The following is a 25,219-nucleotide window of genomic DNA, read 5'->3' as shown; positions in this document are numbered from 1 at the left end:
GGCAGCACATATATACCCTGAAATACTGGACCTTCATATCACCATATACTAGGGCATTATCAGGAATGTCTGTAGCTTCATTTGGAGATTCAAAATGGACAGAGTAAAGCAGACTATAATATATACACCATTACTAGGCTAAGTACCATCACCCACAATGGAACGCCTAATACTAACCCATTATGTGGTTAAACTCCATTACTGCGACCTGACTCTTTCCTGCTCTTACCATCAGGACCATCATCACAAGGTTCAAAAGAAACGAGGACTCCTCCAACTGGAACTACCACCAGCATCAGGTACACCGCAGGCACCCTCAACTTTGCCCCAATTTGGGAGATGGGCTGGAGGAGTCAGTTATTATTATTATTATTATTATTATTGTATATTTATATAGCACCATTAATTCCATGGTGCTTTACATTTGGGGGTTACATACAATTTGGGGGTTACATACAATACACAGAATATACAGGTAGATATAATACTAACAATGACCGACTGGCACAGTGGGGTAGAGGGCCCTGCCCGCGAGGGCTTACAATCTATGGGGGAAGGGGGTAGAGACAGAAGGAGAGGGGGAGACTGTACAGATGGCGGTGCGGTGATAGTGTTATTGGAGGTTGTAGGCCTTCATGAATAGGGGAGTCTTCAGGGCCTTCTTGAAGCCTGTGATTGTGGGGGTCAGTCTTATGTGTCTTGGTAAGGCGTTCCAGACTATGGGGGATGCACGGGAGAAATCTTGGAGACGGTTGTGTGAGGAGCGGATGAGAGCAGAGCGGAGTAGGAGGTCATTGGAGGATCTGAGGTTACATATGGGCAGGTAGCGGGAGATGAGGTCAGAGATATATGGAGGGAACAGGTTGTGGATCGCTTTGTATGCTAGCGTTAATAACTTGAACTCAATTCGCTGGGCTATGGGTAACCAGTGGAGGGACTGGCAGAGGGGAGCAGCCAATGAAGACCGGGGGGTGAGGTGGATTAAGCGAGCAGCGCAGTTTAAAGTGGACTGGGGGGGGCGAGGATGTTAGCTGGGAGTCCATGGAGAAGGGTGTTGCAGTAGTCTAAGCGGGAGATTATGAGGGCCTGGACGATCATCTTGGTAGTTTCAGTTGAGTGGCTTTGGCACTGTTGACAACACAAGTACTACTACTCTCATTCTCTGGTTCCCTCCAGTGAGTTGTGACAACTGATTGTATAATCAATCTAATTTCGATTAAAAATCCATACAGCATGGAACAAGGTCACATGACCACTATACAATATCCTGAATGCTGACTGGTGTAGACAATGCATTAATCCCAATACTTACATCATTATGCACCAAGCACTGAGAAAATCTCAGTAAAATAATTTGCATATTGGCAAGTTTCCCTCCGCTCCGTCTGAAAATGGCATGAATAATATACAATCCAGCGTTCTTCATTTTACAGATGGGGCTGTTCCTGCGCTCCCTCCTCTTCCTTCTCTATCTCCAAAGTTAAATTAATGTTCCAAAAACTATTTCCCAGAAAGACAATGCAATGTTTGTTCTGCTGCAGGAGATTAATGGCGGTTGTTACTTGCAGTTTTATTATTGTGTACAAAGTTACTTTTTCAAGGCTGTAGAATACGTCAAAAATAATTGTTTAGACAAGACATTCCTGGCAAATACCAAAACCGAGGCGCAGCAGATGTAGCAGTTGCTTCCAGGCCCCAATGTCTATGTTGGTCCCACCGATCATATACTGATGACCGATCCTGTGGAAAAACCCCATTGAAGCGTACCTACACTTTATATGACTTATCAGGATACACTGTCATGTATGTCTGACTAATTTACGACTTGTATTCTTTTTAATACATTTCCTCTTGGCAGGCTCTATCTCGAATTCTCAGTTTTTCTTTTGCTATGACCTCTCCCATAGACACATGCATAAACAGAAGATTATTCTCCCTCGTTCTCTCTTACTCACTCAGAAGCAGCAACATCATATACGATATTCTAAAGAAGTACTAAACGTTATGGGTGTTAATAAAACACTTGGGGTGAGATAGAAAACTCACTGTTAGCTGCAGTGTCCTGTATTTGCCAGTGTTTCTGTTTTTCCATCTCTCTTACCTAGCCTTCCCTCTTCATAGACTAGGTCAGAGAGATGCAAAAACAGAAACACTGGCAAATACAGGACACTGCAGATAATAGTAAGTTTTCTATCTCACCCCAAGTGCTTTATTCACAACCATAATGTTTAGTACATGTGTTTTAATACTTCAGTGAGCTGACAGTCCATCTTGAGAAACCAAGATGAATTCTACAGAGATTATAGAGTGAGCGAAGAATTGAGGATGGGGAAGGGTGGACTGATGAGTGGAGAAAGAAGCATTTTTCTCTGGTAAGCTATATGACAAAGTTGGATATATTTGCTTGTGCTATTGAAGTTAGTGATCATTTAAAAGATAGCAAGCCTCAAAGTAATAAATTCACAGATGCATTCAGTATAATGAACAGAAATTTGGAATGTTACCTAATGTCCCTGAGATACTTTTATGACTTTGAACCTGCCTATGTACAACATGGCCCACGTCAGCACTAGAGATGAGTGAGTAGTACTCGATCAAGTAGGTATTTGATCGAATACTACGGTATTCGAAATACTCGTACTCGATCGAGTACTACTCGCTGTTCGAATGTAAAAGTTCGATGCAGAACCAGCATTGATTGGACGAATGCTATACAGTCAGCCAATCAAAGAAGGTTCTTCTCCTACCTTTAGAAGTCTTCTCCGTGCAGCTTCCCCGTGGCGTCTTCCGGCTCTTCATTCACTCTGCCAGGCATCGGGCCTGGGCAGAGCCGACTGCGCATGTCCGCTTGTAGTACGGGCCGAAGACGCCGCGGGGACGCTGCAAGGAGAAGACTGCACGGAGGATCCAGCCCGACCCTCACTCGTGGACTTGGTAAATATAATTTGATCGAACGTTGCCTACCCCTGAAATGAGCATTTTCCCCCCATAGACTATAATAGGGTTCGATATTTGATTCGAGTAGTCGACTATTGAGGGGCTACTCGATACGAATATCGAACCTCGGACATTTTACTGTTCGCTCATCTCTAGTCAGCACCTGAAAACACCCCGGAGTATAATGATAACAGTGTGTGTGGAGTTTGCGGGCCACCGGCCTTACTTACCAATCCCTGGTACTGTTCATAGCTGCCTGGAAGCGCAAGCGGCCGTGAGCAGGATTGAGGATTGTAAGTAAATTGGGCCCGTTATCTGCTGGGTTACTCCAGAGCCTGCCGGGCTCTCTAATGTCTCAGGCCCTGTGGCAGCGGCTACCCTGCTACCCCGATAATTACGCCCCTGATTTAGGGGAAAATTCCATCTGAACATGCGTTTTCTTTACAGCGGCCACTACAGGAGGAATGTAATATTGCATGCTGGTCATTGAACTTTGCTTAGAATCAGAGAGCCACATTGGGGTCTGTACAGACAGAGGTTGTTGAGATGAGACAATCCCTTTAAGTTAGCCAGCACTGCATTCATTGTGACAATGGCACTATGTTTAAAGGTTGCATTTCGTATGTGTGGGAGTTTAGTGGTAGAAAATAAAAAAGTCTTTGTAGAACATCAATAAGCAGACAGTGAAGCGCGTCAATAGATCCATTGAGACGTGCGCCGGGCCCATCTTCTTTATCATTTACCATGGAAAATATTTTATTACATTGAGCTGTTTTCCTCATGTCACAGGCCATAGAAAGTTCATGCTGTGATCTGTGAATCCGTCTTTCAATAGACTTTCTACTAACAAAGCCGGGTTACGGTTTAACCACTTAGCGCTCGGAGCGCATTCATGTGGATGGAACTGAACCAGAAATGTTTCCACTGCAGGTTCTGTGGTATGAAAAAGTATTTGCCCCCCTTTCAGATTTCACTACCTTAGGGTCCATTCACACGGAGTAACGTGCCGTGTGATGTGGCACATATATGGCGTGTGAGACTTTGCGCGCCGTATACGCTCCCATTGATTTCAATGGGAGCCTGGATCGTATACACCGCATTATTTTGCAGCCGTGATTTTGATAGGGAATTTAGATTGTGAGCCCTATATGGGACAGGGGTTTTCTGGCACAAATTGTCAAAAATAGTCTGCGCCTTGATACTGGAATTTGTAGAATCGGGTGTAGCTTTGGGGTGCAGAAGAAGCTGCTGCACCAATGGCACTCGGTAAGTGGGGTCCTTTTTCAGACTTTGCATTGAGGCCCATGTTCACCCCCATATAGAATATGGAGCATCCAGGGGTTAAATATATTATCTTTTCTACCAACACCCAACAATCCACAGCAGAGATTTGAATCCAAACATAGAACATTATACCAGGATGCTTTATCACAATCTCTCCCTCGAGAAGATCTACTCCAGTTATTGCTGCTGTATGGGCACGGCTATATCCAGTGATTGTCGAGCTGTGTCATAGCAACACAAATACATATTTCAGATTATTTCACTCTCGAGAAAAACATAAAAAAAGGATGTTAGCGAGATAGAGAAAAAAAATGTGGAAAAATTACAAAAACATTTTAAATTTTGTGAAGAGCAAAAATTCAAAACTTCGGGGCAACATGGTGGCTCAGTGGTTAGCACTGAAGCCTTGCAGCACTGGGGTCCTGGGTTTGTATCCCACCAGGAACAACATCTGCAAGGAGTTTGTGTGTTCTCTCCGTGTTTGTGTGGATATATTGTAAACCCATTCACTTTATCATTCCTCTGGCAGTGTGTAATAGGAGTGTACTGTACTAGTGACAGGACGGTTATCCTTCTATAAACGCCTGCTTTTCATTGGCAATGATCAAAGGCATCACCATGATCAGCTGACTGAGGAGGCCATGATGCTCCAGAAGCAGGTATACAGTGGTGGCGGTGAATCGTATTGCACCTCAGTACAATTCATGGCCGTGCTACATTTTCGATTTTAAGGGTAAGTTCACATGGAGTTTTTTAGTCAGGGTTTTGAGGCCGGAATCGCCTCAAAACCCTGACCAAAAAGACACAAAAAGAGCAGCTAAGGTCTTTGTTCCGGGAGCCGTTTCTTCTGGCTCCCGGAAAAACGAAGGGAGATGCTCATTCTTCAGGCCGAGTCGCCTCGCGATTCGGCCCGAAGACACTCCCTCCTCCGGACTAGGCCCATTCATTGGGCCTAATCTGGAGCAGAGTGCGCGGCTGGATGCCGATGCAGTGCACTGGCTTTCAGGTTCCGATCCAAAAAAACTCTGTGTGAACTTACCTTCTGCGTTCACACGAAGTTTTTTGGTCAGGAAACTGACTCAAATTCCTCCTCCAAAAAACGCCTCACCATACAGTCCTATGGTGAGGCGTTTTTAGGAGGAAGAATTTGAGTCAGTTTCCTGATCAAAAAACTCTGTGTGAGCGCAGTTAGGCTGAGGCCCCACGTTGCAGAAACGCAGCTTTTGGTCTTGTAGCTTTTGCAGCGTTTTTTGAGCCAACACCAAGAATGACTATAAAGGGAATGGAGACTATATAGGAAACTCTTAGGGCCCCTTCACACGGCGTAAGCGCTCGGCTCATTCCGAGCCATACATGCGAGCGCTTCTAAACACTTCCCATTCACTTCAATGGGAGCCTTCGTAAAGTCGGCTTTACGCGCGCTCCCATTGAAGTGAATGAGAAGTGTTTAGAAGTGCTCGCGTGTATGACTCGGAATGAGCCGAGCGCTTACGCCATGTGAAGGGGCCCTTATAGTTCTTCCTTCTGCTCAATCCACTCTTGGCTTTGGCTCAAAAAAATGCAGAAAAATCTGGAACAAAAAAAGCAGTATTTCCACAATGTGGGGCCTCCAATGGCTAATCCTGTTGGCAGAACGCTCCATTGGCCTGGCTTCTATGATTGTGATAACCGGTATACAGATTAGAACTAGGTAGAGATGCGCGAGTACTGTTTGGATCAGCCGATCCGAACAGCACGCTCCATAGAAATGAATGGATGCACCTGGTACTTCCACTTTGACGGCGGCCGGCCGCTTAACCCCCTGCGTGCCGGCTACGTCCATTCATTTCTATGCGAGCGTGCTGTTCGGATCGGCTGATCCGAACAGTACTCGCTCCTCTCTAGAACTAGGGTAACTACTACCATTGGAGCCGTCCACCCATATACTAACTAATTCATATTTATTTCACAGAGGAAAGATTACAGACTGATCTTCTTTAGGTGGAAATAATAGAGAAGAAAGTCAGATCTGGATGAAAAGTCGGTGGATATTCTTTTATATAAATCTGCCTTTATTTCATACATCTATTAGAATAAAGGGAAATGTTAGTACAATGTTATGCAGATATAACAAGGGAAAAAAACAGGAGATACATATCAATAAAAACCAAACACTGCAGAAAATTATACAGATAGCAAGACAGATCAGTGAATTGTATCCAGCAAAATGCTTTACTTGGTCATAAAGTGCCATAAATTTCAGTACTGTTGCGATGCAAAAAAAATCACACACATAGATTTTAGCTTTTATTACTGCAGAAAATCCCAATAATCTGGCAAAATGTTACAGGGTTATAGAAAAAACTTGATGCTAGTGGTTGCCCTTGGACATCGGTGGCTTCGCAGGGGAGGTGCTAGACTTCAAGCACAGAAGGTCTTCAAGATTCAAGTAAGATCCCTACACTCTGCCTTCAAGCCCTTCTACCACACTATTAAGCCCTTCTCCACTATTAAAATTGGACGCACCTACCTACCTAGTGCACCTGAAGAAAGGTGCTATAATAACCCAAAATGTTGCCCATAAAAAGGTAAGGAAAGGTTCTCGCACTGGGGGACGTACATGACTGGTTATACTAAATTTCCCATCTAATATTGCAGCACCGAAACCCTTTCAACAGCTCATTGCTGCCATTTGGATGGACAACCCCTTGAAAGTGGTATTCTAAAAAAAGACATTTATGGCATGTGCCCAGTTTCCATGGCAGTTGGATTATTCTGTAATTGTATGTAACATCCCTTTTATGGCCAGGATACCCCTTTAAGGACTTTTTTGTATTTTGGGAAGAAATATATATATAGCTGCTTATCTATCTATCTATCTATCTATCTATCTATCTATCTATCTATCTATCTGTCCGTCTGTTAGTCAGTGGTTATCCCCCTCAAGCCTTAATATATAAATGATTTCTCCGATACATCCTATAGATATTTATATATTCTATTTTATGTCTATGATACTGTAAAAAACGACTTTAGAAACAACTTTATCAACAATTTCTTGTTGCATTATAAACAGTTAGCGATGTTACATGAATGGGCATGCAAACAAATGTTATGTTCCTTTAAGCTGATCATGCAATATATCACTTAAACGGCATCACCCCCAACTGCATCTCTTTACATCCTTCAATAGCCGCTGCTCCACCGATTCTGGCTCAGCTGGAATTTTTTCTCTAGCCCCCACCATTCCTGAGCAATCAGTGCTGTTAGTTTCAGCACAATTATGCTCTCTGCTGGCAGGTGGGTGGCCCCTGTCTGTCTGCTCCAATCCAGGACTGCCCACTTGACAGTTGGGAGCATGTGCCAAAACTAACAAAAGTTGCTCAGGAATGGCGGGGGCTAGAGAAAAAATTCCAACTGTTCCAGAATCAGTGGAGGTGGTGAAAGGTCCTCTTTAAAGGGGTTCTCTGGTTTTACATATAAGGTGCAGGGTTTCAAATTATACAACAAATATGCTTTTTTTTTACATAAAACTGGAACCCCCCTTAAATATGGCAGTCATAGTCATAGGACAATGTCCATACTTAATCTCACAAGATATAATTGATCATTTTTACAGTAGAAAGCTTTATGTTAAACCATGCACCCCGATTATTAATATTATCTTTTATTAAACTATATATGTCCTAGCTATACGTTATCTGTATGGCGCTAACTAGAACACTGTCAATGTGAATAGACAAAAATACCGTGGACATAGAAGACTGTGTCGTATCCTATATACAATATCAACATGGATTCCATATTTCATTCCTCTATTAAAAAGCAATGAGACCAGTAAGTGGTGTTTTGGGCATAACCAGTAGGTAAGGATACAGAGGCGACAGTATATAGACTGCACAAACACACACGTCTCAAGAGGATTCACAGTAACGGAAGCCAAGGTAAGATACTGGTGGAGATGTACCGGGCTCCTACAAGCTGACCCAGAGTCTTGAGATGACTCCGGCGGTCTTGCTTGTGAGCGGAGCTTAGTACAGCGCCCCCATATTATGCTAAGTGACAATATATTTGGTAGTGCTGCTGTTCAGTAGGGTATATTCTGTGAATGAAATGTACTATTGCCCCTGTGCCTCGGCCATGTAGAAAGCTGCTGCGTGAAGACTCATTCTGGTGCGGGACGCTGTGTCGGTCATCAGGCAGAGATGTACGGTGGAGGAGGTTCTTTAGCGGCTCCCGCCATGTTGTCGTCATAGTGAGGTAGGAGAACCTGAAGATAAAGAAGATTCTTGTTAATAAAGGCAGACATCTTTCCCTAAGGTCTCCGTCACATGACCCTAAAGCAAATTAGAATATGGATACATATATTTTTATGAGCCCAGACTCACGACTGGGTTTTTTGCGGCCAAGCCATAGTCAAGGACCGCAAATTATGAAGCATGTCCTATTCTTGGCCGCAACAATATTTGTGAACAGTAATAACCACTATGGGACTACGGGCATGTGAAGTTGACTTGAGTCCAGTGGTGTAACTACCACCATAGTAGCAGAGGCAGCTGCAACAGGGCCCGGGACATTAGGGGGCCCGGTGACAGCCGCTACCGCTGTGGTTTTTTTAAATATTTTTTTTTTTAATAGGCTGTTACGGGCCCTATTTACTTACCGATCCTGGCTGGGCCGGGATTGGCAAGTGACACCGCGGGCCCCGCAAACACTATCATTATACTCGGGGGTCTTTGCAGACCCCCGAGTATAATGATTGGAAGACGGAGAGAGATAAGAAACATAAAAAACACTGTTACTTAACTCTCCACGATCCTGCCAGGCCTCCTTCCTAGTGTCTGACGTCTCTGACATCACATGAACTCTGCGTCCCGGGTCATGTGACATCTGACGTCATTGAAGAAGGACGGCAGTGGAGGCCGACAGCGTAGGAGCTGGGGGACAGGTAAGAAACAGTAGTTTTTTATGTTTTTATGCCCCGGGTCTCCGATTATTATACTCTGGGGTCTGAAAAGACCCCAAAGTATAATAAATGTTTATAGGTGTCCACAGTGGGGCATAATACTGTGTGCAGGGGCGACTATGTGCCATAATAATGTGTGCAGGAGCCACTATGGGGCATAATACTGTGTACAGGGGCCACTATGGGGGATAATACTGTGTGCAGGGGCCACTATGGGGCATAATACTGTGTACAGGGGCCACTATGGGGGATAATACTGTGTGCAGGGGCCACTATGGGGCATAATACTATGTGCAGGGGCCACTATGGGGGATAATACTGTGTGCAGGGGCCACTATGGGGGATAATACTGTGTGCAGGGGCCACTATGGGGCATAATACTATGTGCAGGGGGCACTGAGGGACATAATACTGTGTGCAGGGGCGACTAAGGGACATAATACTGTGTGCAGGGGCCACTATGGGGGATAATACTGTGTGCAGGGGCCACTATGGGGCATAATACTATGTGCAGGGGGCACTATGGGACATAATACTGTGTGCAGGGGCGACTAAGGGACATAATAGAGCACGCAGGAATGCGGAGGAGGGGGTCGGTTGAGGTTGTAGGTGTCGGTTGGGGGGGGGCCATGTCAAAAGTTCGCAACAGGGCCCCGCCATTCCTGGTTACGCCACTGCTTGAGTCATATGAGGCCTACTGGTCCAATGAAAATCTTCAGGAAGATTGGGAATGATGATATTATTGATACTGATATTTACATATGGTTATCTTGAACTTAAAGGGAGTCTATCACCAGCGCTCATCATATCACCCCAGCCCTGCAGATAGATAGGTTAGGATCACCAGAGTCCAGCATATCACCCAGATCACAGATAGATAGGTTAGGCAGGCCTGAATTAAATTTAGTTTTTCCATTACAAACCTCTTTTGCAGATTCGTTACATAATCATGGACAACAAAGTCCTACATGAAGGACTTTTTCAACCAGCAAAATGACGGACCATGTCATGGAGCCATTATGGTTCCATCATATGTTTGATCCTTTCCCATAGGGATTTTTTGGGTAATTCCAAAGGCAATGTGAACACCACCTTAGAAGCACTTGTGTAGAATGCTACAATACAGTAGATGAATGTATTAATTTTAGGGCAGACAGTGAGTTATTTGCCACCTTGGTCAAGTTAACATTAGCATAGCTATATGAGTGATCATGTACGTGATATTTGCTACTACTAAAACACAATGACACCCCCTACTACTATTCTGGGGCAAATAAATGCACTTAGAACACGTTCTTGCCTAATTCTTTCTTTCATATGTTCCTCTTTTTTGCATAACCTATAGCCCAATATTTATAATACCAATTTGCCCCCTGAATTTGGATTTGCATGCAGGTTCTTGTGCTTTAGTGCCTGGTGGAGTGTACGGCTCTGCAGACTGTTTGCTGTAAATAGATAGATTATATGGTAAGTGTCCCTCTTCGGCTGTCTAAACTATAGTATGATACACAATTTTCTATTATATTACTTTTATCACCTCTCCGGAGAGATGTTTGTATTGCAGAGGGTAGAGGATGCTGTCTGAAATATAGACATATCCTGACTAATGTGGAAACTTCAAGGGAGGACACAGCTGCTGCCTGCAAAACACCATTACCATTGCCGCGATTTTCCAGAGATGTGTCTACATTATCAATCTCTAGGACCGGGATGCAGCAGGACCATTGGATATGGGCTGCTAATGCACCGGGGACGATATGTCAGACTTGGGTGGGACATCATTTGCATTACACTGTTTTATACTCTTGTCTTCAGTTTTTTCCTGGATGGCGGTAATGTGTTTGTGAAAGTAGGAAAATCATTATTAGGTTTTGAGCAAGTGAAGTCCTCTGAGGGGCTGAGTCACTGACACAGTGAAATTCTGGGGTAAATATATCAGCACTGTCACAGGAACAAGTTCTTCATCTCAGCTCTCGTGGATCTGAGCAATGGCTCCATAAAATTATCTGGACGATCCCACTCCATATTTTATAAAAAGTTGGTTCTTGAAACATCTCTAGTACTAAAGAAAGTTACTGCAGCTAAGTTGTCTGCTCCAGGCTCTGTACACTGTGCTAGTTCTGGTGGCCGATGCTCTGGGGTTTGGGTGTCTGACCCCCATCAATATGATATCCCATCCACTTTGCAGGTAATGTAAAATGCAGTGTTTTTGCAAAGTGGGGCCCTGGTCTAAAATTGTTTTTTCACGAAAATTTAGTTTTATAGAAATCCGTTTGGGGACCTGTAAAATGGAAACCCAATCTGCTTAGGGTTAAAGCCCCACGTTGCGGAAACGTAGCTTTTTTTGTTGCAGATTTTGCTGTGTTTTTTTTGATCCAAGAACTTTTTTTTGATATAAGAACTTACTATATATTTACCTTTACTTTTGTAGCCTTTCTTGGCTTTGGCTCAAAAAACCGTAGCAAAAATTGCAACAAAAAAAGCTGCGTTTCTGCATCGTGGGATCTTAGCCTAAAAAGCAGTTATGCTTGGAAACCTATAGACGCCATAGACTATAATGGGTTCTGCAGGGTTTCTGCCTGAAATATGCGGAGAGATAAGTCCTGCAAGCATCTGAATTTTTTAACCGGATTCGGGGATGGAATCCTAAACGTAGAGCGAGTGCTAGTGTGAATCCATCCTTTGATAGAGACAGGTGGTGAATAGAGATGAGCGAACACTATTCGAAACAGCCGTTTCGAATAGCACGCTCCCATTGAAATTAATGGAAGCGGCTGGCACGCAGACTTTACCGGCAGCCGGCTGCTTAACCCCCCGCGTGCCGGCTATGTCCATTCATTTCTATGGGAGCATGCTATTCGAAACCGCTGTTTCGAATAGTGTTCGCTCATCTCTAGTGGTGAAGTGTGGTTTGTCCGCCTTCTAATTCCTATCAATAGAGCGGAACTCATGTTCACCGCTATAGACAACAAAAGCCTAAACCCCATCCCCTATAGTTATATACAGGCCATCAAAATATCTTATTCTCTGGTCAACATTTTTGAAAGGACTTCTCCATATGTCTTATTGGGGATATCTTGCTTTGGGCAATCTAGCCGGAGTGGAGACCACTGCTGGACTTCAATACGTGACTATTCTAAGTTTGCCCTTGTGATATCATCTGATCCTTAGTGGTAATTTAGAAACGGGGTTGTCCTGTCAATGTTACTTTTCCTATAGTGATCTGGATAGGACCAAATATCAAACCTCTGGAGGTCAAGGACGATGCTGTGATTGATTGTCTAAGCCCGGACATGGTGTCATTGCTTGTACCTACAAAATGGGTGTATAAAATCTAATATTAATATTGGAATGGCCATCTCTTATAATTTATGATCCTTCTTGACAATGACCATGTATTGTATGTTACGTTCACTGTAAATATCCCTGCAGACATGATCTTCCTTGTGAGGAACGAGGTTTCCCGCTCCGTTTTTATTGCCTCAATCACTGGTTTATTCCTTACAAATTTATGATACGTAATAATATATAAATGGTAATAAATTCAGATGTGAAAACAAACAGGAGAATATTTATACCTAAATGGGCAATTTATTAGGGTTCTATCATCATAAATGACATTTGATGACTACGGCTTCTGTGCCATGACTTTTGCATTGTAATTTATGTGTCTTGTGGTCTATGACATCACACTTTCCTGGACCTCACTCGTCCTCCATATTCGGGGGCAAACAATCTCAGCATGGTCTAGTCTGCAGACAGGAATTTGTTCTTCCCATGGAGGTTAGTAATGATGTCCTTGGCTGCACTTGGACAGAGCGTCTATGAATCACTAGCTGGAATATCCACCAGTGGGTAAACCACATGTCCAGTGTGCTACGCCAGTATTCACTAAGGCTCCACAGGATAGTGTTACTCAATTATCACGATTGTAGGAAACTTCACAAGCAGGTCACAAAGCCATTACCGCACATCACAATAGCCTGAGAATTGGAATTTGGCAATAGAGAACATTTCCCTGTTTATTGCCAATTCTACATACAAAATTCTCTCAAGTCCTAAAGATTTTTATAAGGATCTTCTTCTAATGACTGCAATATGGTACCTCGATAACTGGTCCCATATTCCATAATGACAGCTGGTGGACTACGACATCTAGTGGACTAAGTTGTCTGGTAGACTACTAAGTCTGGTGGACCACAACATCTGCTGGACTACAACGTCTGATGGACTACAACATCTGGTGGACTACAACGTCTGGTGGACTACAACGTCTGATAGACTACAACATCTGCTGGACTACAATGTCTGATGGACTACAACATCTGCTGGACTACAATGTCTGATGGACTACAACATCTGGTGGACTATGAAATCTGATAGACTACAACATCTGATGGACTACAACATCTGGTGGACTACAACGTCTGGTGGACTTTGACATCTGATAGACTACAACATCTGCTAGACTACAATGTCTGATGGACTATAACATCTGGTGGACTACAACATCTGGTGGATTATGACATCTGATAGACTACAACATCTAGTGGACTACAATGTTTGGTGGACTATGACATCTGATAGACTACAACAACTGCTGGACTACAATGTCTGATGGACTACAACATCTGGTGGATTATGACATCTGATAGACTACAACATCTGGTGGACTACAATGTCTGGTGGACTATGACATCTGATAGACTACAACATCTGGTGGACTACAATGTCTGGTGGACTATGACATCTGATAGACTACAAGATCTGCTGGACTACAATGTCTGATGGACTATGACATCTGATAGACTACAACATCTGGTGGACTACAATGTCTGGTGGACTATGACATCTGATAGACTACAACATCTGGTGGACTACAATGTCTGGAGGACTATGACATCTGATAGACTGCAACATCTGTTGGACTACAACGTCTGGTGGACTATGACATCTGCTGGACTACAACATCTGCTGGACTACAATGTCTGATGGACTACAACATCTGTTGGACTATGATATCTGATAGAATACAACATCTGGTGGACTACAATGTCTGGTGGACTACAACATCTGTTGGACTATGACATCTGATAGAATACAACATTTGATGAACTATAACGTCTGGTGGACTATGATATCTGGTGACCTACGCCTTTTGCAGTCAAAATCAACTGTATACCTGGAATGTTGCGAGCCAGACCTGCAAAGATCATGGTTCCCATATGAAAGGAGTAACGCTCATTAATTGTGATTATTATACTAACAAGATGTTCTATTACACTAAGAATACAAAATAATTAAGATAATAATAAAGAGATATTGAGGAAAACTAATGAGACAAGAGCGGGGCCAGAATAATATGACACAGAGACTGAGCCGAGCAGTGCTATACAGCGTCTACATACAAAGGGCTAATGATTCCGCAGAGGGCTTCTCTCCGAGGAACGCTCTGTCACATTAATGAAATTGAATCCACTTCTGAATAATGCATTTGTGCTTGATGGAAAATACACAGTGTTTAATTTGCAGGCAGGCCATGAGCATCCAGTTATACAGAACTCTGATTAGATGGAAGACGTTCGCTGAGAAGCTTCGTGATGATGTCATATTCCGCTAAAATTAGATCACTTTCCTGCACTTCACTTGTCATTTGCAAGATATTTCTACTGAGCAGCAACTGAAAATCCGGCCCATGTTTGGAATACAAATAGGAGTTCCAGATAAAGTACAACCTCTGTTATGTCCCGGATGGATCCCAGTAATGGCCACCAAGCACATCAATGGGGCTATTTATGCATTTGATATATGGAGTCCACATAAGAAAAATTGTAGCATATTCCATCAGATATTGTATGTTAATAGTTAAAGGGGTTGTCCAAGAGCATGGCAAACTCTGGAGGGGCCCAGGGCAGGTTTAACATAAAAAACCATACTCATTTGTCTCCGGTGCTCCTTCTGTTTTGCACACATCCATGACAACCCTTGTACATATGGTTATTTTTATGGTACTAATCTACCCCGGTCCTCAATTTTGGCGGGTCTTCCCCATTTTCTTTAGATTTCCGGGGCTGGAAGTGCAGAGTGTCAGGTGATTGCTGGGCCTAATACAGTAACTGACCACTTCACCCTTTGCACTTCTGGCACCAGCAATCCATGGAGGGGATAGAATGCACTGCCCCAACCGAGGACTAGGGATATTACTTTTTTATTTTACCCCAAGCCCAGTGAGTTTTTGATTTATCACGGAGAAACCTTTTAAAGAGGACGTAGGTTGGACCCGACGCGCATTTCGGAACGTGAATGCCTTCATCAGGGGGTGGGTCCGACCTGCGTTCACTAGACCACCGTGAACACTTTCACTTGTCACATCATGGGTAAGCCGTCATGCTAATTCCTATTCACTTTGATCTGTTAGCTAGTTTGCTTCAGTAGTTGCACACATACCGTGTTTCCCCGAATATAAGACAGTGTCTTATATTAAATTTTGGTTCTAAAGATATGCTATGTCTTATTTTCAGGGGATGTCTTATTTTTTTTTTTTGTGTGTGCTGCTGCCACCACTGCGCTACACTTAGATGTGCTTGCTGTGCAAAGACTGTATGAAGAAAAACATTGCAGCCGGCTGAACGCTGTGTGCGGTGCTCCGTGTGTACAGGAAAGCCGGCTGCTGCTGCTGCTGTGATACAGTATGTTGTATCCAATGTTCCTGCTGCTGTAGGATGAGCTGGGAGAGTGGACCCCCCCCCCCCCCAACGCATACGATGCTTAGGGTATGCACAGTGGGCATCTCCTAGCTTATCCTACAGCAGCAGGAACAGTAGATACAACGTATCGCAGCGGCGTCAGCACATGGAACATCGCACACCGGCTGCAATGTTTTTCTTAATACAATCTTTGCGCAGAAAGATTATTATTATTGGGGGATGTCTTACTTTCGGGGCGTGCCTTATATTAGGCAATTCAACAAAAAATCTGCTATGTCTTACTTTCGGGGGATGGCTTATTTTCGGGGAAACAGGGTAGGATAACAGCTTGGTCTGTATGCCGCATTTATTCTCATGCTGGCATTGTTAGCATCCGACCCTACATTGCCTGTTACTATATAGATTTGCATGACTGTTTTTATACAGAGTACATGAAATACTGCTATCTTTATTACCATTTTTGCTGTGTGGGTCGTGCATGCATTTTGGCATCCATGTTTGTGTCATTTTGATTGCATTTTGTCATGCTATCAGCACTTTGATAGTGCACTATAGTGGTCTTCCCATCTTTTGTCACATTATTGTTGTACTATCATCAATTTTTCCAGGGATGACCTCTGAATGGTGGCTGTGCTACTACAGGTCTTTCATATGGTTGTGTTTATTGTCCTCATTGTGCCTTGGTGTTTTTAATCTTCATTAGTGTTTTTCAAATAAAATGATTTTGTATTTTCCCATTTCAATGACGTGTCTTTGGATTTTTTCCATTTGAGTGTTATACTTACTTACCTGACCTTCTGGGTCCTTGTTTAGTTAGATGACATAGTAAAGTGAGGGTCCGTCTAATATCCAAAAGTCATGTAAGTGAATAGGGTCACACTTCAGGTAGTCACTACCGCTGCAAAAAAATAAGCACTGAGTTGCAATGTGAACCCATTCACTTACATTGCTTGCAATGCTGCAGGGTGACATGGCAATCTTTGGTTGTGCAACCAGTGTCATAGCCAAAATCGCTGTGTGACCCCCATCCTGGGCTCACCAGGTAAATAATTCCAGAGGACACCCCTCCAACAACCCTTAGGAAATAGAGCACAGTAACCTTTGGTTGTCCTCTGCTGGCCTATTACTGTATTAGAGCCCGAGTCACCAGAGGATCCTCAGTACTCTGATGGTCCAGTCCGACACTGACTCTACCATTACCACTATATATTCTGATTGTAAACTGCTGCAGAATATGTTGGTGCCACATAAATAAAAATATTATTACATGTAAATCTTGAGGGTTTAAATAAAATTTACATGGATCTTGATCTTCAGTATACATCTTAGGAAATTCTGTAGAAAAGAGAACATGGACTCACTGTGGTATCATTGGTGGTTACGTAGACGAGGACATCCGAGGAGTTGCGGTTGTTGATGTACCGATAGCAGTTCCACACACAGCTGATCAAGTAAGCCTAGGGAGAAACACAGGTCTCATTCATTTTATGTACATGATGCAGTTCATTGCTACATGTGACATTCTTACCCAATTGGCGACATCTACAAAGGAACAATACTAATATACTAATGTACTAATATTCTGCTTCCTTTGTATACAATGAGATCCAAACCCATCCTGAGGTCACAGCATCCGCACCAGGTCGGAGTCATCACTCATAACCCCCTTACACCTAAGTGCACTACGCCCAGAAAGATGAAAGGTTACCAATAGAAACCAACACTACAAATATTAGCAAACCTGGAAGAAGTGGAAATTTTAAGACCTATCTTAGATCTGGTTCACATCCGCGTCCCCAAGTGGACTCACTAAATGGAAAACCAAGCACAATAAAAAGTGGGGAGCAATGAAAGTACACAGACCCCATAGACTATAATGGGGTCCGTGTGTTTTCCATGCAGTATCCGCATGAGTCATACAGAGACAAAAGTACTTCAAGAATTATTCTACTCTCCGCATGATTCGTACGGAAAACACATGGACCCCTTTATAGTCTATGGGGTCTGTGTGCTTTCATTGTTCACCGCTTTTTAATGTGTTTGGTATTCCATTCAATGGACTCCCCGAACGGAATACCGATGTGAACTGGTCCTAAACCTTCGAATAACTTTAGATTTTCTGGCATCATTCGTCACATTAATAAATATTGTAATATACTTTATTAACAAATTTTGCCTCTTTTCTGTGAAATCCTGTACTGAAATTGACTTCTGTGTCTTCTTGTATTCTTCTCTGCTTTTATCTATACATTGTGGCTCACGGGATTAGGGGTATACGGGCTCTTCTATGATGGTGGGAAGAGTCACATCAAACAGTTATAGCTCGGGTAATAGACAACAAAGAACAATGCCGTCATATGAAATATAAGGTTCTTAGCTTTCATATGACACCAAGATCACAGTTCTGCCTGTGTTACTTACAGAGATATAACCAATCCTGAATGCGATGTAAACTGGTGATATCTCTGGAACTAATATAGAAAGAACTGCAATCCTGACACCATGTGAAAGCTGAGAATCTGTTTTTATTATCTGATAGCAGATTTTTTTCTATTCTATTTTCTGTATGTTATTATGGGACTAGACCCAGGGACTGATAGCACCATTGGAGTTTGGGTTCAGTCCAGGAATTGCACATGGCCGTGTGACTCCAGCCACTTCTCTTTCGGGAATGGGGTCCAGGCAACTGATCAAACTTTTATGGTATATCCAATTCAAAAGTGAGAAAAAGCTGCAGATGTTTCATACAAATCTTCATTTAGTTATGGTTTGCCTTCACAAGTCCAACTATAGTTCTGAACATTACAGAGAGAGGCCGGAGTCATCATGGGAATTATTTTCCAAATGTATGTGATAGAAAAGCTAATGGAGCCATAGCACGGTGAGATTAGTGTGAGAGCCTCATAAAGAGAGTGCCAAGTCAAGAATTGTGCCATAATAGTGTTTATACAAGTGTTGCTGAACAGATGTATAACTTCAGGACTGTATCCAAACTTCCATAGAAACAAACTAAATGACGGTTCTAAATGTAAGCAGCGTCCATAACTTAGGCGAGAGGAACATAACTGTGTTCTCCATAGTCACCCCCGAACACTGAGGCTCTCATAGGAATGGAGAGAGAAAATGACTTCCTGTCCGCACATAAGGCTCTGTATCAGATAGAGAGTCTTGGGAAAAATATGCAAATCTGTTTTCCAAGATGTAAATAGTAAAACAATGCCTCTGCTTTCTGCCCTCTAGGGGCAGCCCCCTTAAATATCATGCATGACTTTTTCAACAAGCCTTAATACTATGATGCGAGGTTTAGCCAAAAGGATCAGTTTCCCAGCAGTGGACAGCACTGTTTTGATCTGTTGGATCTCTTCAGCACAGTGTAGAGATACTAGTATAAAGGGCTTAATAAGTCTCCACACACCTATATGGTGGTCTCTCCCCAAGGAGTGACGATACCCCCCTTACCCTGTCTAAGCCTCTCACCTCTACCAGGTTATAGTCTTCTCTACATCGAGCTGACGAGATGCAATAACATCGAAACGGCCGTCCTCGGTTGAGAGACTATACCTGGTAATAATCCCAGCATCATTGCAAAGCAAAGGCCTCTTGGAAGGTCGAGCATGATGTTAAAGGGAGCAGCCTTTAATGGGCTATTTTCACTGAAATCCTTTCTTCCTAATTATATCAGGGAAGACAGACTTGCACATTCCATTGAGCGCCCTCTATTGGTTTGCAATACTGAGGCACCTGACTTCCTAATTACATCATGGAAGACAGATTTGCATATTCTTCCCATAGGGATACTAGTATGACAGAGTGAAAGACTATAGACCAGGATCAGGGGATAAAAACACTCCTTAGGGTAGGGAGTGCACACCTTTACAGGCGTATGGAGATTTAAAAGCCTTTTTCTCTCCACTGAGGGATTATGGGAAAAATATGCAAATGTGTTTTCCAAGATGTAAATAGGAAAACAGTGCCTCTGCTTGTTGAGCGAAAAAGGCTTGTAAGTCTCCATACGCATTTATAGCTGCACACTCCCTAAGGAGTGTTATTATCCCCTGATCCAGGTCTATAGTCTCAGACTCTGCCAAACTAGTATCCCTACGCTGTGCTGAAGAGATTCAACAGAACGAGACAGCGCTGTCCACAGCTGGGAATCTGTTCCTTTTGGAATAGAAATACTATTTTAGCTAAATCTCGCATCATAGCATTAAGGCTTGTTGAAAAAGTCGTGTATGATGTTTAAGGGGCCTGTCCTTAGAGGGCATCAAGCAGAGGCACTGTTTTCCTATTTACATCTTGGAAAACAGATTTGCATATTTTTCCCATAATCCCCCAGTGGAGCGACAAAGGCTTGTAAGTCTCCATATGCCTGTAAAGGTGCGCACTCCCTAAGGAGTGTTATTATCCCCTAATCTTAGAGAGTCTTATAACTCGTCACATGACACAGCTAAGGACCAAAAGGAAGTGGATAACTTACAAACACCTCCATTTGCTGTACAACTTATGCCATGTGCCTTTTTACCAGGTCAGAACATAAAAATTTCTGTCTGAATGTTTTTTAAAGTCTATTGTAAATCAACTTGTCACAAATGGATAGTACATATAAGAAAGTTTGGAATATATCTTATTAAAGAATAATGCTTCCTTCTCCACTTATCAGGTTCTTTAACCCCCCCTTTCCCTTCAGACTTATATCTCTAGTAGCACCTGTATCTCTATCCAGCCTCGCACACAGAAGCCTATGGAGAGAGGAAGGGGGAGGAGGCTGCAGCCAGATAGTAACTGGGCTTTATTGCAACATTCTTTACAGTGATAGGGAGCCTGCACACGGAGTTTACGCTCGCTTATTCTGAACGTAAAACTCGTTCAGAGTGAGCAGCGTAAAAAACAGATCTCTGACTTGAATGAGTGCCGGCATACGCGCGTATCACATTGAAAGCAATAGGTAAAAAAGCCTCCCATTGATTTCAATGGGGAGCGCACGTATGCCAGCACCCATACAAGTCAATGGGATCTGTTTTTTACGTCACCCACTCTGAATGAGACTTCTGTGCAAAATCTTAGTCTGATAAATGGAGAAAAAAGCATTTTTCTTTACTAAGATATAGTACAAAGTGTCTCATATTCACCTGCACTATTCATTTGTGAAAGTAACACAGCCCAGACCCCAGACTCATAGTACTAAATAGAGTTGTGTAATTATTGCTCATGTATTTAACTCACAGAACATTACATAGACTAGGCACAAGTATATTCACTTATATTCAGGTGAGAGCAGGATGAGGAATTAAAGCCCATCCATCCACCTTCAACTTACAGGAGATCTTCCATTACAGACACAGGAAATAAACGTCAGAGATCCAGAGAACGGGGCACATAAGTCCCCCATACATTCTCCATATATTCTCCTGCCCACCCTCTCCATACACCTACGGTTCCCTTACTGACTAACCTACAACTTCTGGTTCTTTTATAATAAAAAAAATCTCTGCGTTTATAACAGCCCACCTGTATAACACATCTTCCCTGTATAACACAGCCTCCCTGTATAACACAGCCTGTCTATATAACACAGCCCCCACTATAATACAGCCAATCTGTATAACACAGTACCCCGGTATAACACAGCCCACCTGTATAACACAGCCCCCCTGTATAACACATCTCCCCTGTATAACACATCTCCCCTGTATAACACAGCCTGTCTATATAACACAGCCCCCACTATAATACAGCCCACCTGTATAACACATCTCCCCGTATAACACAGCCTGTCTATATAACACAACCCCCACTATAGTACAGCCAATCTGTATAACACAGTACCCCGGTATAACACAGCCCCCACTATAATACAGCCCACCTGTATAACACAGCCCCCACTATAATACAGCCCATCTGTATAACACAGCACCCCGGTATAACACAGCCCATCTGTATAACATAGCTCCCCTGTATAACACAATTCTTCTGCATAACACAGCCCACCTATATAATACAGCCCCCCTGTATAACACAGCCCACCTATATAATACAGCCCCCCCCGTATAACACAGCCCACCTGTATAGTACAGCACCCCGTTATAACACAGCCCGTCCGTATAACATAGCTCCCCTGTATAACACAACCCCCCCCCCCATATAACATAGCCCAGCTCGCCTGTATAACACAGCCCAGACATCACAGCACTTACCTTAAAAGCCAGGATGACACTAATAAAGAAGAGAATGATCACAACAAGACATGTGGGATTCACCGCAAGGATCTCCTCCTTGTACGGAAAATTGGATGGCTGGAAGATAAACACAATGCAGTTAATGCTGGTCCATCAGAAAATACTCAGTAATAAATTGCACGTGTCAGGCGTCCTCGCAGAGAAGATGGCTTCCAGCTGAGATCCTTCACATTAATGCTGTAAAGGGCGGCTAGAGGCCAGAATTACATACGGGAAAGCTGAGTTATGGGACAGGTTCACTTTTATTACATTTAAGTGAAAGGAAAGCTTTCAAGCCTCATGAGCTGCGCTCTATAGAGACATTCAGGGCTGACGTCTTATAGTGGACCTGTCAGCAAGACAAAGACACTGCTGGTAACATTAAGAAGAAAGGAACTCCTTACAAGACATGGCAAGCTCCTTAGTACTCCAGCTAGTACCTTGTCTCAGAAAACACACTAGAATAGAAATATAGTCAAGTGTACATAGTGCTTAAATTGAGTAAAATTTTAGTGTGAACTCTCTCCCCCCACCCCCCTCTAAGACCCTGACCGATGACCCCCACCCTCCCGCATTTCTACACACACCATTATGCGGCATAGTGGCCCCTATGTACAGTATTATCCCCCATAGTGGCCCCTATGTACAGTATTATTCCCCATAGTGGCCCCTGCACACAGTATTATTCCCCATAGTGGCCCCTGCACACAGTATTATCCCCCATAGTGGCCCCTGCACACAGTATTATTCCCCATAGTGGCCCCTATGTACAGTATTATTCCCCATAGTGGCCCCTGCACACAGTATTATTCCCCATAGTGGCCCCTATGTACAGTATTATTCCCCATAGTGGCCCCTGCACACAGTATTATCCCCCCTAGTGATCCCTGCACACAGTATTATGTCCCATAGTGGTCCCTGCACACAGTATTACCCCCATAGTGGCCCCTATGTACAGTATTATACCTCATAGTGGCCCCTGCACACAGTATTGTTCCCCATAGTGGCCCCTATGTACAGTATTATTCCCCATAGTGGCCCCTGCACACAGTATTATCCCCCCTAGTGGTCCCTGCACACAGTATTATGTCCCATAGTGGTCCCTGCACACAGTATTACCCCCATAGCGGCCCCTATGTACAGTATTATCCCTCAGAGTGGCCCCTGCACACAGTATTATCCCTCATAGTGGCCCCTGCACACAGTATTATGCCCCATAGTGGCCCCTGCACACACTATTATCCCCCATAGTGGACCCTGCACACAATATTATGCCTCATAGTGGTCCCTGCACACAGTATTATGCCCCATAGTGGTCCCTGCACACAGTATTACCCCCATAGCGGCCCCTATGTACAGTATTATGCCTCATAGTGGCCCCTGCACACAGTATTATGCCCCATAGTGGCCCCTGCACACACTAATATCCCCCATAGTGGACCCTGCACACAATATTATGCCTCATAGTGGTCCCTGCACACAGTATTACCCCCATAGTGGCCCCTATGTACAGTATTATGCCTCATAGTGGCCCCTGCACACAGTATTATTCCCCATAGTGGCCCCTGCACACAGTATTATTCCCCATAGTGGCCCCTGCACACAGTATTATTCCCCATAGTGTCCCCTGCACACAGTATTATGCCCCATAGTGTCCCCTGCACACAGTATTATTCCCCATAGTGTCCCCTGCACACAGTATTATGCCCCATAGTGGCCCCTGCACACAGTATTATGCCCCATAGTGTCCCCTGCACACAGTATTATTCCCCATAGTGTCCCCTGCACACAGTATTATCCCCCATAGTTGCCCCTGCATACAGTATTATGCCCCATAGTGGCCCCTGCACACAGTATTATGCTCCATAGTGTCCCCTGCACACAGTATTATTCCCCATAGTGTCCCCTGCACACAGTATTATCCCCCATAGTTGCCCCTGCATACAGTATTATGCCCCATAGTGGCCCCTGCACACAGTATTATCTCCCATAGTGGCCCCTGCACACAGTATTATCTCCCATAGTGGCCCCTACACACAGTATTATACCCCATAGTGGCCCCTACACACAGTATTATCCCCCATAGTGGCCCCTGCACACAGTATTATGCCCCACTTTGGACACCCATGAATAATTATCATACTCTGATAATGGCTATGGGCTAGCATGCATTATTATATTTAGCCAAGGGAGCCGGACTTGTGGTGATCAACAGATCACTAGCGTGGCTTGTATAGTCAGTAACTGATAGACAGAGTTGTGGCGCCCCCTTCCTAACCAGCTCATTCTAAACCTCTTTGCACCTATTGCTTGAACTCTTTGGGTGCACCATGTAGATACCCCTGCTATAGTGCCCCAGTCTCACAGCTAAGAGCACACTTCTGTATTAGCCCAATATGAGCGATTATATTGTAGTCAGCGCACCCACAGAGAATGATGTCAGTTTTTGGCCTTTACTCAAGAGAGACGCGGCCAAGCAGACAATGAATGAGTGACTTATAAAATACAGACTCCAGTTATTCTTCTGCATATATACAGGCCAGGCTGGCTCCATGGTATCAGCTGACATTTTACTAATGCACAAAAACTCCGAACACAGCAATTGGCATAAAACGTAAAGAAACTTGATCGTAATACAGTATAAAATTTGGCGAAATACCCATAATAGTAAAGAGGATGATGGATGGTCACTGTCAAAAATGTGAAAGCTGAGCAGCGTCTCGTATGTATGACACCTATAAGGGCCAATTTATCAACACATCTACGCCAATTTTCTGCACAGATTTGTGATAATGTTTTTGGTACAAGGACCTTTCTTGTACCAAAGAGGTGAACAAACCCTGTGCAGCGCCAATGTAGCCAGAGTGCGAGCCTGACATATTTATTATAACTTGCACCAGTTTTCTGGCATGAGTTATACAATACTTCTATGGCGGCAGCTCCTGACTAATGTAGATTTCTATTCTACTCCATTGTATTAGAAAATGATTGATCCCTAAGTGATATCGATATTCATAGACTATTCAATCTGGAAAAATGTTTTACATGTATATGGATTATGGATCCTTGCACTGTGACATCACTGTGTGTATTATCTCTGTACTGTGACATCACTGTGTGTATTATCCCTG

General features: G+C 43.5%; 1 protein-coding gene across 1 annotated transcript in view; it reads right to left on the bottom strand.

Annotated features, from left to right (window-relative positions):
* Positions 1-7,721: 7,721 nt before the first annotated feature.
* The window catches only part of LAPTM4B (lysosomal protein transmembrane 4 beta), a 67,044-nt gene continuing 49,546 nt past the window's right edge, over positions 7,722-25,219 (bottom strand). Inside the window, exons 5-7 of the mRNA XM_075270341.1 lie at positions 22,068-22,166; positions 17,235-17,330; positions 7,722-8,470 (exon numbers count right to left, since the gene is read on the bottom strand). Of these exons, the coding sequence (XP_075126442.1) occupies positions 8,396-8,470; positions 17,235-17,330; positions 22,068-22,166 (270 nt within the window). The 3' untranslated portion in view covers positions 7,722-8,395. The remainder of the gene's footprint in view (positions 8,471-17,234; positions 17,331-22,067; positions 22,167-25,219) is intronic.

The sequence above is a fragment of the Leptodactylus fuscus genome, chromosome 4 (assembly GCF_031893055.1).
Source record: "Leptodactylus fuscus isolate aLepFus1 chromosome 4, aLepFus1.hap2, whole genome shotgun sequence".
Classification (NCBI taxonomy): Eukaryota; Metazoa; Chordata; class Amphibia; order Anura; family Leptodactylidae; genus Leptodactylus; species Leptodactylus fuscus.
Note: the sequence above shows the minus strand (reverse complement) of the source record. Positions and strands in the feature narration are given on the sequence as shown.